We start from the raw sequence: 12435 nt of genomic DNA, 5'->3' as shown, positions 1-12435 counted from the left end.
TGCTACTGTGTATGAGAGTATCGGCTGAGATGGCTGCTGGCCGAAAGAGTGCTACTGCGTATGAGAGTATCGGTTGAGATGGCTGTTGACCGAAAGAGTGCTACAGCATATGAGAGTATCGGTTGAGATGGCTGTTGGCCGAAAGAGTGCTACTGTGTATGAGAGTATCGGTTGAGATGGCTGCTGGCCGAAAGAGTGCTACTGCATATGAGAGTATTGGCTGAGATGGCTGCTGGCCGAAAGAGTGCTACTGTGTATGTGAGTATCGGCTGAGATGGCTGCTGGCCGAAAGAGTGCTACTGTGTATGTGAGTATCAGCTGAGATGGCTGCTGGCCGAAAGAGTGCTACTGTGTATGAGAGTATCGGCTGAGATGGCTGCTGGCCGAAAGAGTGCTACTGTGTATGAGAGTATCGGCTGAGATGGCTGCTGGCCGAAAGAGTGCTACTGTGTATACAAGTGTTGACTGACATGACTGTCGATTGAATGAGCTTCTACATATGGGAGTGTTGAGCGAGATGGCTGTCATAGGAAAAAGAAAGGTGTTACTCATCTGTAATGATATCCTGAAAGATGAGAATTGGTTTTATCCTATGAAAATCTTTATGTATGTAAAAAACAGTGAACTCAAGTTTATTCTTCAGGAGCTACCTGACAACTGACAGCTCGGACCAGCGGCATAGCTGAGCTGTTGACCCAACCTTCGCGATCTCCACCGCTGCTCTGCTTCTGGAACATCGGAGAAGCACAAGGAGACTGAAGCCGGACGGATCCAGCCAACTTCTGAGCAGTGCTTACAAGCTGTATAACAAACAGCTCCTTGTCTCGGAGACAACCCACTAAAGAGGTGGTCGGCAACCTCGGAAACAAGTGTAAACTGTGGCAGTGAAGTCCTTCTTTTCTTTAGAACGGAGAGTTTTAATTTAAAGCAAGTTGCAAAGTTGCTTGTTTTTACATGCGTTTTCAATTATTAACCACTTAAACGAACACGAGACAAACTTTTTAATTCGCAATCAACAAAACGCAGCCCCAGAGTCCAAAAAACCCACCTGACACCCGAAAAAGCCATTATCAAGTGACCCGAAAGGGATGACGTCAATTATTGATACACTTTATTTTATTTAAAATGGGGTTACATCATTTAGAGTATTTCTTTATTTTTATTTTGTTTCAATTTACCAGTTTAACATTTCTGTAAAACATTACAAGATAATCAGTCATCGAAAAATATATATGTGACATCTCCGAATAGTCCTGAGGCAACGAGCCACTGCATAGGCTGTCCGACTACTTAAACGCTTCTCACTTCATGTCATATTCCGTCTCCCCCTCTCCCACTGCCTCCATGTATTGCTCATAACCACCACAGTCATTTCAGTAGGTCAACCTGCAAGGTCACCCTTATATTAACTTTAAGTCATGCTGCAATATTGCAAAATACATTAGGAATCCCAATAGCTTGACAACACGTAATAGATTTACAAGCCTCAGCCCTGCGGTGGGCTGCGGAAAACGTTATTACAGTAGGATGGGAATAGACAGGGTGCGACTTGGGTTTGCAGAATTAAAAAAAGAAAAAAAAAACAAATCAAACAAATCTATAGATTATTAAAAAATAATAATACACTCAAACAAGAGGGGGAAAAAAAAAAAAAAAAATCAGAATAGAAGGAAATAGATACATTACCGGAAAGTCCAAGGGGGTATCAGCTGTGGAAGGAGGAGGCGATTCTTCACACACAGCCAGACTCCGCACCAACTTTAACTTTGAACTTGACTAAAGAAAAAGTGATTTGCAAAATGACTACATAAGGAAAGAAGCAGCAATGCTTCAAAGAAAATATCTATCTATTTATTTTTGCATTGGTAGCATTCAGCGAATCTATAAAGCGTTAAATAAGTTTGCCAACGAGCTGGTAAAAAAAAATTGTTATAAAAAAAAAAAAAAAAATGAAACAAAATAAATACACAAAAATACTGTATTATATATATATATGTTGATTTATGTTTGAATATGATTTTATATGTTGATTTATGCTAAAACATCTACCGGTATTTAGCATGCCACAAACAAGCTCGTTACTATACCTTAGACCTTTTTCCTGTTTGCCCCAATGGCTGAATTGAGCGCTAAAAAGATTAAGGTACAAGAAAGAAAAAAAAAAAAACCAAAAAAAAAAAAAACATCCAATTACCAAAGAGGCAGAACTACAACAGATAAAAGTAAAAGCAGATTGAAAAATGTAACAGCGGCAAATGTAGAAAAAATGTTATATTATATCCCATATAAATAAATATATATATATATATATATATATATATATATATATATATATATATATATATATATATTTTTTTTTTCTTTTTTAGAATAATTAAGAATAAATATAAATGGACAGGAGAGATCCTTCCTCTACCTAACAAGGAAAACACAACTGGGATTTAGGACAAGAGCCAAGATCATTAATCTTAATTATGACGACTGGCTAAATTAATCTTTATGTATTTTTTTCATAGCGAAAGGCAACAAATTGTAAAATCAGTTGTAAAATGTAAAAATAAAATCTATCCATATACACACTAATTATGGTTATACACATTTTATGTATCCGGTCTCAATGTTATTCACTTGTATAATCATACAGGACCTGATATTACCATTTGACCTTCACTATGTACACCCACCATACATGAGCTAATGTCCTCACCCCCACCCCTTTTTAATAAGTCAGGATGTAAAAGAAGAGAATCGGCTCCATTTAATAGCATTTTACACTCGCCATTAATAAGACAAGAGGCTAATAACGTCTACTAACGTTTTTATAATTTGCCATACACTGATTTTTGCTAAACAGAAATTACGATCGCAATTTTCTTTTTCAATTAAAAGAAATTAAAAAAAAATAAATAATAATGTAATAAACAAAAAAATTTTTTATTTACGCCTTACTTTTTATTTGATTGATCAAGTTAATATGAAAATAAAACCCTAAAGGTTTTAAATGACATTTTAATAAAAAAAAAAAAAATGGAATGTTGATCTGGGATATTGACTCAGAGCCCATGAGATCTGACCCGCAGACATATAATTAGCTTATATGTGATTTCCCTACATTACACCGATCATGCTACATGTAAGCACAAAAAAAAAAAAATTACGTTGGCTCATCCGATATGCTTTTTTATTTATTTTGGAACAGATTATTGCATTTCTTCAGTTCGTCTCTTTAGAAGTGCAAGGCATCAAGATGGGAGGTTAATGTGATAAATCTCCCGGATCGGCACAACGCTCGCTCTCCAACCTAAACTAATTCCAGACGCTTGATGTGTCAATTCCGAAGCCGAAGTGGAAGAAAAATACCAAATATCCTTCTTATATTAAGCTGAAAAATGACAAGTAGAAAATAAAATGATGATGTTTTCAGATTCATTAAGTACAATTTGTTTTTGTTTGTTTGGGTTTTTTTACACCAATTTGCAACAAAAATATACCATAATCTTAAAAAAAAAAAACATTTTTAGCCAATTTGCTCAAATAAAATAAGATAAAAAAGTATAAAAAAAAAAAAAAATACAGGCTAAAAAATAAACCCCAATTTGCCAGTAGAAAGTGAACTAATTATATTTAAAAAATTCAAGGGATGCATAGATCCCGTGTTCTACAGATGGACAATCTCACAGGGCGAACAGACGATAAGACAGAAGACCATAACGGGATTCCAGGATTTGGCTTTAAATCCTCTTTTGATTGACTATATCCCTTTAAGGCCAAAAAGAGACTAAAAGTCTGTAACCTTCTGGAGGTGTAGGCATTACATCAATCCAGGGTGAGATTTCAAAGCAGGACCACTGTAAGCAGGTTCGGACCGGCCAACGGGAGAATCCTGCGGTGGGCCACCATGTAGGAGTGTGCCACCACCCTCTTATATGAGCAGTACTTGGCACTATATACTTGAATCATTATGTAGAGATAAAGTTCTTTATCTTACTCATTTATTCATCTCCTCAGTTCATTGTTGCATGAATTTGTGATGGAGGATAATGTCACAAATGCATTTAGGCGAAAAGTGGAAGCCTGGAGTTGGTTACTGGTGGGTCTTTGGCACCCCAGTCCGAAACAGATAGTAAGATTCACGTACGATCCTTGGGATGAACATATACATGGATGGAGTTGGTGAGGCTAGAAGGTGGCAACCAATAGCTAGGTCACCAAAAGGAAATAATGGGATCAAAATCAATAAAACCCACCCCCCACCCTGGACATCAGGTGCTGAGTGGGGGGTTGACATCTCCCACAGATACTGGAACCTGATTGGTTCTGATAAAATAGTTGGCAATGAAAAATGGAAGACAACTAATGTTCACAAGTAACATATGGGCCATGAACCCAAAATTTTGATATCGAGGTTCTACTGTATGTGGTTCCATAATGGCTACAAGTTGCTAACTCTTAGTAGACATTTGGCACCAGTTGTATCACTGTATGAGGAGATATTTACATATGGCCATATTTAAAGTCCTCTTAAAAATACTCCAAAGATTCATTCCTTTTGGATAAAATATACAAAGTAATTAAAAAAAAAGTTTTACAAAAACTTAACACCAGGATCTAAACCAAACCGTATCACCGGCAGTTCACCGAGAAGATCCATATCGCCAAAACTTAGCTCATAATGGAAAGCGTACAGTACAGGTCGGGTTTGTATTACTAATTGGATCCTTAAAACTAATTGTGGCTTTTTGCACTACATTTTTAACACTAATTTCCTAGTCGACTAGTGTGCCGTAGGCGCATAAAGTGCAGAAGAGTACTGTCCACCCAACACCACCTCAAAAGGAGTTGGGGGTGCGCTTTTAAGGGAAGCAACATTTTTTAAGTCACCCAATCGAAATGTAGTGGGTCACATCTATTGTCCTGTGTTCTCCACCATATAAGTCCCAAAAAATAAAGTCACATTCCCATGGCCATAACTTTTTGATGACTTTCTACAGATTCGAGGACCTCGTTTAGACCGGAGATCGATAAATGTTACTACGGGGTCAATTTTTGGTAATGAAACACCATTTTTTTTTTTTCTATTGTTTTGGGTCCTGTCGGACAAGCAGAGAATTTATGACAGCAGATTTAACATCATGGCAGTAAACAAAAGGATTGAAGGAAACCTATGGAACAATACCTCGTAAGCAAGAAAGAATTGTTTTGATCCTCTAGATTTTATGTTCATCATAAGCATTTTTTCCAATGGTACACCTAAAAATGGATTTCCACTAAAAAAAAAAAAAAAAAAAAAAAAATCACCAGAAACAAAAAAACCCTGTAAATTGTGAAAGTTCTGCTCAACCGTATGTTGTTTCTTCTTTTTTTTTTTTTTCCTCTTTCTTTCAAATTTTCCAAAAAATGATGACAGGAAATGCAGCCACGACAGTTCCCACAAAAAAAGGCTGTCACTTCTTTTGCCAGGTTACTAAATGTGAATATACCTTGCATTGTCGTGATAAAATGGCAAGGAGAAGCGAGAAAGATCAGCTTTACAGAAAGCCTAGAAAATAAATAGGTGCCAACCTCTGGAAGGAGCTGTAAAGGACGTCGTGTCAGATTAGAGAGTTAGAACTGAGAAACAGACACTGAAAGAAAATGAGATAGAAAAATAACTCAATAGTTTAATTACATTTTTTTAGGAATTTTTTGGGGTAGAAATCCTCTGGTTTAACCCCTTCAGATATAATCGTATTAATTTGATTTAGGGGTTAATAAATTGGAGATACTTAAAAAGCTCAAGAAGCCTAAAAAGGATCCCAAGCAGTAGACACTGCATCTATCAATGGCTTGATTGCAGTGGAAGCGTATCCTGTTGCTTAGTTGTAACCTATGGAAGAACCTGGCAGTAAGTATAACATTTCCCTGCAGCGCCCCCGCAGGAGAAGTGAAGGATTACACAGTTTCTATTGAAATCGATTGAACTTGCTAAATACATCCTATAAGCCAGAATTTGTAATGGTAGAGACTACTAGAACCAGCAAGAGCTTTACTTTAATAATCTTTTAATAAGATGGTCCCCCTCGGTAGATAACACCCCTACTACACTTGTCGGGTGTCAACTAGGGAAATCTACTTTGGGGCTATGGGTTCTCATGGAGTAATGAGGCGGAAACGGTTCGGTGTCAATCAAACACAGCTCTGCACTGCAGCTGAGCGCCTTCGTAATTACGCGGAAAATTCCAGCGACAGAGTGAAGCATTGCGTGTGTCACTGTCACTATTCATACCACATAGCTGGGGAACATCTCTAGCGAAACGGAGAGGGGGGAAAAAGAAAAAGAAAGAGCTCAAATTCTTCCTTCTCTCTTTTCTCTGTATCCACAAATCGATTGAAAGTCCAACCACTGAAAAAAAATGTATTTAAAGGGATTGTCTAGAATTCTAGGAATGGAGTTCCAACTGCTAGCTTTTTATTTAAGAATATATTTTCTTTTACAATCTTGTCCTAAAAATACGGATCCTCTAAAAAGCACAAAGGCAAAAAAAAAAAAAAGCGGGATTCGTTTCTGTGATCAGGATTGATTGGTTACGCCTGGGTCTGCATGCACAGGCCAGCGAGTGCAACATTGCTCCATGCTTTATCAAGAACAGACATTAACCAGCGAGCCTGCCCCCTGCAGCCCGGATCATAGACAGGTACAGGAGCAATGCACAGCCTTACACCTAGGTAATGGATCTAAGCCCAAGAGTTACCAATAGTGTCAGCAGGGCTCGCAACGGGATCTCACCTACAGTACTAAGGCGGTAGCCAGTGGTTTCATCCAGCGGCCAATGTTTGTATCCCATGCCCATATAATTTATGAATTAGTTAACAACAAAAAGTACATAAAGTATAAAAAAAAAAAAAAAAAAAAAACACAACACCATGTATAGATATGTATATCTCCATAGAAAGAAAATGAAAAAAATAAATTATATAGGGACAAAGATATATATATATATATATATATATATATATACACATCCATATAATATATATAGCGTTAGATATAACGTATATGTAATATACAAGTATATATAATACACACGTGCATAATAATTAGAAAAGACCATAAAATAAAAATTCAATTACATAGAAAGTAGTGTTATATATATATATATATATATATATATATATATATATATATATATATATATATAATGTTGCAATCGCTAAATATATCAACAACCAAATCTCAATGACACCTTTAAAACAACTTGAAACTGTTGAAAGTTTGTAATGACTTTTTTACACGCTACATTAATTATGGAAGCAGAACTCCGGCGAGGCTTATTGAGATGCCAATTCATCTACTACAGGGTTAATATACTGTAGATTCTAAATCAATTGCAAATTAAATTTGAAGATTAATTGGTTTCATTCTAAGAACAGGGAGTGGATACATACCTGGGAAAAATAGATTTATACATTAAAAACAAAAGTAATGAACAAATTGCGGCCAACACAAACTGCTGACAAAAATTGAGGTAACAAAACCCATCCCCTGCGCCGATGCTACCATTCCATTGGACATTATAGACTTGTATTTTTTTTCTTTTTTTTTTTACTTTTAATAACAATTTTTCATTCGAAGTCCATAATTAAAAGTCCAATCGAGTGAATTCTGCCGATATTTACAACTTATAAACTTTTAGGAATGTTTTATCCAATCATCGCACAAGAATTACTTTGCAGTTACCCATTCGATACATTCGGAATTTATTTTTTCGGCTGAAATGTAACAGTTTATGCAAGAAAAAAAAAAAAAAAAAGAAATCCCACACAGACCAGTTAACCCTTCAGGTGCTGCACGATTTAGGAAAAGTAACAGCGTTCAGGACGATCAATGAGAATTCACAGAGGCCTTACCGTAGGATCCTGTTTGCCTTCGCAGCCGCCATCATCCTTTTCTGGCGGGCCTTTCTCGTGTCCTGTGGTTTGGAGAAGGTTCTCTATGGAACCGGAGCGGCTCAGGTCCACCTCGGATCCCTTCATTGTATCGGGGTCGTCTTTTACAGCAACAAGACCGGACATCCTCATTGGAAAAGGTCACTTTAAAACTTTAAAGGATATACAAAACCTGACCGGGTTGGAGAAATAAAACAAAGAAACAAAAAAAAAAGTAATTAAACGTACATTTTCAAACCTGGGGCGATCTGGTGCATTTTAGGCGCAGATGTAGCAGAGCTGAACGGGGCTGACTTTTTAGTGCCTCATTAGACAAAAATAAAGTATATTAATCCACGGACGACGTATGGTTTACCACTGGACGAACTCGGCTCTGCGTCATTGCTCTAACAGGTGTCCATACATACATAGCAGATCTACCTGCGCCGTTAAAAGCAATCGCCGACAATACAGAAGGGGTTAAAGTACGACACTGCAAAAAAACATAGGCACCAATTACCCGACCCTCAGATTCTCATTCTGACACCTATGACATTCTGCAAAGGCAACTCTACCACTGCGGCCCCCCGCTGCTTTTCTTGTTCCGATTTAACCCTTGAGACGCCACATTCCATCACAATGTACTTGTGATAATTATTAGTCTCCCTCCCCCCCCTCCTTCCCCTCAGGAAACATCTAAGCACCATGAACCAAATCTTCAGACTCCTAATCTAATTCCCGATATAGTCAATTCGATGCATTCCCAGCGGTCTTCAGAGTGTGTGGCATTGCCGTTTAACTCTTGACGTCTCACGCGTCGGCTCAGTTGCCTGCGACAGTGACAGATGCCTTAAGGGTAGGTCATAAAATTACTTTCTTTTTTTTTTCCTTTGCGCCAAAAACTGGGAGGTAGATTTTTGTATTTCTGTTAAAAAAAATAATTAAAAAATATTATAAAAATTGGACTTTTTGATTCCAGTATTTATCATATATATACACATACACATCTTTTTATGGACTTTTTTTTTTTAATGGGAGGGAGTTGGAAGACAATCCAAAAAGTAGCCTCGCAATTCTAAGCGCAAAAAAAAAAAAAAGAAAGTGTAATTGTATGACCTACTCTATATAATAAAAAGGAAAATCCTACTTTACGTATTTATTTTTATGGTCCTTTTTTATAAATAACATTTTTATTATATATATATTTTATATTATATACATACACAATCTGAGATATGGATGGGGAATAAGGCACCGTATTTAATTATGGACAAGAATGAGAAATTCAAAATAAAATATAAAAAAAAAAAATATCATTTTATAAATAATATATATATATTTTATTTTTATTACATTCTTGCCCAAAACCTCATTCCCAATCCATGTCGCAGATTGTATAGCTGCTCATTATTATTTTGCTTTATTTGCTTATTTATGACAATCATAGTATATCACATTGCATTTACTGCAGTCATTGCTTGTTTGCATGCTGAAAACCAGCCCCAGGGTGCCAATACTTGTGCAATGACACCAAATTAAATGCAAATAAGACCCCCCCCCATCACCCTTCACCTCCCTCCATTTTCCAACCCCCATTTTTCAGGGGCTATAATTCAGTAAAATAGGGGGTTGGCTTTAATTGTTTTCATGTAGTGTCAGCCAGGATTCTAAACATAGACTTTAACAATAGACCGGTTCCTGTTACCATGGGAACAAGAGAGGAGAAGCATTCGCTGCGGCTTCAGAAAAAAAAAAAAAAAACGCCGTACAGGTATAGCAAGAACAAAAGAGCGGATTCCCAGCATACATGCATATAAATACAAGACCACAGCAATGTGTCCGTGCAGACAGAGGCGCGGGCACATCCATCATCATCTGCATTCGTTTTATGCTAATCCGACCACGGCGGAGACCGAAACGTTGTCCGGATGCTGCAACAAGCCTTTTTTTTTTTTTCTTGAGTTGATCCCGAGTTCCGGGTCACCTTTCATACTGCACTACAACCCCCAGCAGGTGAATGCATCCTCTCATTAGTATCCCAAGGAGGAGACACATTGCATGTAGTAAGTTACCGCTAAGGCAGGGAATGGCGCAACGCACGCAACTGCATCCATTCTGCAAGGAAAGATCGACTCGGCATGGGGGCTCGTTATCTACATTGGAGCTCTCGTCTACAGAATTTTTATTTTTTTTTAGAAAATGCAAAATAATAAAAAATATATATATATATTTTACCCTAAAACTGGATAACTAATGGGCGACACTGAGTCCGAGACAAGACCCAATTAGATCCTTCAGGGGAAAAAAAATTGGAAGCTTCCGCTGCTATTCATTACCGATAGGACCCCATTGTCTCGCCCGGGCCCTTCTCAAATCTGCTCTCCAATTAGTAAGCCCTTCTGAGGTGACCTCATTGAGAGGTGGGCAATTACTGGCCACTTCTCCGCTCTTCATGCAGTATTAAAAAAAAATAAATAAATGATCCATCGGCAAAAGGAAAGGTCAAGGCGCCAGCAGGGCATGTACCATTGTTCTGCAGTTTATCAAACCGAGCCTGGCAATTACGGCCAAGTTCCGACAGATACTTCCACAATCCGGTGCATGCCCTGATCAGTCTTTCGCTACCTGGGTGTGCTGAGACTTTTAGTCCCACATCACTAACCCGTGCTCTTGTACACTCTATACAAGCTACATAACGTGATCTAGAGACTTTGAGACACAAGATTATTCAATGACAAAACCCAATATAGAAACAAAATAAGCAAAAAAGTAAATAAAAAGTAACAGTGTCAAATAAACAACGTCGGGCATCCAGTAAACACAGGTTACGATTAGAAAAAAAAAAGCATAAAAACTATCCCGCCGCGACAAAGTGCACCCAAATTGGGACGGTCCTATACTATCTCTAGTATTAAAGCCTTCCCATGTGTCAGAAATGACCTCGTGAATAAGTTGCAGGACCGAAACCAGACTGTGCTATATAAATCAGGTTTTTGTTTTGCGTTAAGATTTTTTTAATTAATAAGAAAAAAAAAAAGTTTTTTGTTTTTTTTTGTTTTTTGTTTTAAGTGGGATCGGAAATTTTACCTGATGAGTCCTCCCGCTATGAGTATGTGATGTCCCGGAGTGACAATGAGAAGTATTTTCAGGCTCCTTCCCACCGAGACTAACCAGGATGTCAGTTGTAGTGAACCATCTGGAAGGTGATAGATGCCGTCCCATGTCCCTGTCACCAGTGGAAGGTCCTGGGCTGGGTGATGTGGCTGGAGGTCAAGTGCAGCATCTCTCGCACCAACCTGAGGACAATACACAAACACAAAATATATATATACACACACACTCATACATATACAATTTTGCAATAATTTGACCCTAAAATTTTTTTTTTTTTTTTTTTTTTTTTAAATCTACGCATGAAGAACCGGGACCATAACCTTACTCTGCGTCCATCCCATCTGCAACCACTGATCATGTAATGTATTTATGTCATAAAATCATTTACTGCCAAGAAAATCTGCCAAGAGATTTGGAAACATAATGGGAAAACAAGTCTGGGGGATTTGGCAATTTTGCACAGATTTAATCATTCTAAACACCGGGACTATTAAACTGGAAGAATGAGATATTAAAAAAATAAACAAATACATAAAAAAAAAAAAAAAGTATAAAGCATTTAAGGAGGGATAAATCTGCTTCCAAATAAACATAAAATGTAACAACATCTCTTAATACGATTATGGCTTCTTCCCCGATCTGAAATACCTCTACTTGTATTGCAGCCTGCATCATCATCTGCTCATTATCACTGGTGGGAAACGTTGTGCTCAGAAGGACACGGAATTAAGCGCCTCCTTAAATATTATGCAGAATGTTAAACTTCAAAAAAAAAAAAAAAAGCGGAAAGACGATGAGCGATTCACAGCACATCGACGGGGGCCGGCCGTGTCATTTTATCCTATTAAAACGAAATCAATCGCAGTCACCTGGTTACAAGCCAAGGTGATCTCTAGAGGAAAGGGGGGAAAAAAAATCTGCAGCGCTGGAAAAGAAAAAAAGTGCAATAATGTGCTATATGGTCCAACAGGGGACTATGAAAAGGCAGGAAGGGGGGCTTTAAGGTCACCACAGCGAGCATGCAGCCCGGTCACAGCTCCGACAACACCAAATATCAGAATATTACATGACAATTAAGGGTTTCCTAGATTACAAAACACATTTTGTTTCCTTCAATCTGTATGAAAAAAAAAAATAAAATAAAAATCAACAGCCAACAATTAAGACCGTGCAAACAGGAACATGTGGCTAAATGAGGATTTCGAGGCATCTGCATGTGGATGGTTCATGCATTTTAGATTTGATTTAGAAAGATAAAAGGTCTAAAATAATAATATTAAAAAAAAAAACAGTTCAAGGAAAACAGATGGGAGTGTGGCTGGAGGTCTATAGTAGCTTGCTAGAAACACATGGGAGGCTTTGGACTGGGGGACAGGCTCTCAAATAGTAGAAAACTATCGAGAAATACATTCTCCG

At 37.6% G+C, this 12435-nt stretch overlaps 1 protein-coding gene across 12 annotated transcripts in view; it reads right to left on the bottom strand.

The window, feature by feature from the left end:
- R3HDM1 (R3H domain containing 1) overlaps window positions 1-12435 on the bottom strand; it is a 119890-nt gene that overhangs the window by 50582 nt on the left and 56873 nt on the right. For 9 of the 12 annotated variants that reach the window (XR_012220317.1, XM_073545541.1, XM_073545545.1 and 6 more), the window contains 4 exons: window positions 10993-11201; window positions 7888-8098; window positions 2088-2129; window positions 1687-1776 (listed from right to left, as the gene is read on the bottom strand). Coding sequence is in view for 11 of the 12 variants with exons in the window: in XM_073545541.1 (XP_073401642.1) it covers window positions 1687-1776; window positions 2088-2129; window positions 7888-8058 (303 nt within the window). In the remaining variant the exon portion in view is untranslated. Of the gene's footprint in view, window positions 1-1686; window positions 1777-2087; window positions 2130-7887; window positions 8099-10992; window positions 11202-11667; window positions 11771-12435 lie in introns of those variants that run through there. The other 3 variants (XM_073545544.1, XM_073545546.1, XM_073545549.1) reach the window with 3 other exon arrangements.

The sequence above is a fragment of the Dendrobates tinctorius genome, unplaced genomic scaffold (assembly GCF_039654945.1).
Source record: "Dendrobates tinctorius isolate UK_male_01 unplaced genomic scaffold, ASM3965494v1 ptg000143l, whole genome shotgun sequence".
In the NCBI taxonomy this organism is placed as follows: Eukaryota; Metazoa; Chordata; class Amphibia; order Anura; family Dendrobatidae; genus Dendrobates; species Dendrobates tinctorius.
This window is presented reverse-complemented; position numbering and strand designations above follow the sequence as displayed.